Here is a 2,243-nt window from a genome sequence, read left to right as displayed (position 1 = left end):
TCGTCGGGGAACAGTGAAACGCTCTGGTCGCCGAACTCGTTTTGGCTGACAAGCTGCAGGGCCGAGTGGTCAGACGCGTCAGACAGGCTGTCGGTGTTGACAACCACCGGTTGAGAACCCGTCAAGCTCATGTCGTCCAGCGCCTGCAAAGAGCACAAAGAGGACCATTGTTCCGACGTCATGCTCGCGGCCGACTCGTCGATGCCCATGGACGGCTGTATGGGCACGACAGCCGTGTCATCGTGGTCAAGCAAGTCAACGACGTCATTCTGCCTGCCATCGATGTCATGTGGCCCTTCAGTAGTGTCTTTATGCTTGTCATCGGTGTCGCGTGACCCATCAACGGAGTCATACCGAATGTCATCGGTGTCGTGTGGCCCCTCGGTGGTGTTCTGCCTGTCATCGGTGTCATGAGGTCCATCAGCGGAGCCATGTTGCATATCGTCGGTGTCGTTTGGTTTGTCATTGGTGTCATTGGGTCGGTCGTCGGTGTCATGCGGTTTATCGGCAGAAGCACACTCACGGCCATTTATTCCATCGTCTGTGTGGGGTGGGATATCGGCAGTGGCACACCGACGGCTATTTTGACCATCATTTCGCGACAGCGACCACCCGTCGCCAGCCCGATCGATACGGGGAATCCGTGCTGTCACCCGTCCCGATCGAACGGGCACGGGCAGCCTGGAACCGGCGTACAATTCCACAGGCATATCCTGTCTCACGGGCGGTTTGGGCTGGCTCGGGCTTGGCACAGGTGTCCTGGACTCCGTGGACCGGTCAAACATCACGACACTTTGGTCTCTCGTTACCAACCTCAGCGGAGACAATCGGCCGCCATTCTGGGTTCCCCAGATCGGCGAACGTCCGTTGATGTTCCTGCGCGATGAATAACCGTTCTTGGCCGAGTCGTTACAGTCGTCAATTCCGGCGATATAATTATCACTTCCGGCGCCAAACCTTGCCTCATAATTACACCGACCACCTCCATGGAGACAACACGAAAGTTGCGAGGTGGCCGGCCGCAGACAGGCCGACTGCCTACTTGTGGGTCCGACCTTTGTTGTTTTTGGTCGAGCTGCGTACGCCGTTGTGATAGATTGACGCTGGCTGCGTGGCTCTGAAGATGTGCCATGCACAAAATAATGTTATTCCAATGAGGCTATAATTAAGAATGACTGATAATATTAAGTACTTGTGCTGCGAACACCAACGAAATCTGACTGTTTTGGAGGCGTATTCGAGGCCGTCAAATCATTATCTTCGGTTACACGTGTCTCGACAATACCGGCAACATCGGCATTGAGTCGCGGATCAATGACAATTCGTACACGTCCGACGTATATTGTGCAATTCGTCACTTGTATGGCACGATCGTCCGATTCCGGACGATTTTCTTTTTCGTTACTTGACATTTTTACAACGTGCTCCGCAATAATAACATAGTTTATTTTGAATTAGTAGCTGTAATATTTCTTAGTACATACCTTTTCTATATTTAATATAAATTATAATTATTGATAGTGTAACAATTTCGAATTGAAGTGTTTGACTTGTCGTTAGGAAATAAATCTCCAATGTTGGATACAATTTATTTAGCCAACGCATACATAAAAGCAAAACAAAATTAAAGAATAATAGGAGAATAACATTTTTTTAAATTTTTATTTAAACTTAATCCCTCCACCCATTTCAAAATCCTGGAGACTATAAATAATTGTATACGCAATTGTGCTTTATATACATCAGACTTAGCTATTTAGGACACCATAACCATGTAATTTCGGACATTAGTCCAGTGGATCAAAAGTTAAATACTGGGGGAGGTTCTAAAAAAATATGTTATAGCTTACAGGTAATGAACTGAAAAAACCTAGTTTAAAATAATAAAGTAGGAACATAACATTTTTTTTAAACATCTTATTTATAGTACTCTATATTCTATGTAGTACATTACTCAATTAACTATAAATGTTTTTGTAAGTTCAATGGAACATTAGACTGGGGATTTGATGCAGCCTTGGACCCTCCCTGATTATATTTCCAAGAGCTAAGGAATTGTTTAAAGAAGGGATATAAACATTTTTTGAATCACAGTAGCATGGGGGGTTTGTTTTTACCATAGTCGCAACTATAGGTAGCTCCCACCTCCTTAGTATCCTCAAATAATTTGTTATCACCCCAAAATTGCTTAATTAATTGCCTATGCACTTATAACTTATTACTATAATGTATTTATTTATATT

At 44.9% G+C, this 2,243-nt stretch overlaps 1 protein-coding gene across 1 annotated transcript; it reads right to left on the bottom strand.

Moving 5' to 3' along the window:
* Positions 1-36: 36 nt before the first annotated feature.
* On the bottom strand, positions 37-1,454 carry LOC111032954 (the record flags this gene model as incomplete). Its single annotated transcript, XM_022313453.1, has 2 exons — positions 1,193-1,454; positions 37-1,117 (listed from the first exon to the last, which is right to left on the bottom strand). Coding segments are annotated over exons 1-2 (1,301 nt in total), but the record flags the coding sequence as incomplete, so codon positions are not given.
* Positions 1,455-2,243: the final 789 nt, after the last annotated feature.

This window comes from Myzus persicae, unplaced genomic scaffold (assembly GCF_001856785.1).
Source record: "Myzus persicae strain clone G006 unplaced genomic scaffold, MPER_G0061.0, whole genome shotgun sequence".
NCBI classification, from domain to species: Eukaryota; Metazoa; Arthropoda; class Insecta; order Hemiptera; family Aphididae; genus Myzus; species Myzus persicae.
The sequence above is the reverse complement of the archived record's forward strand: the minus strand, read 5'-3'. Positions and strand labels throughout refer to the sequence as shown.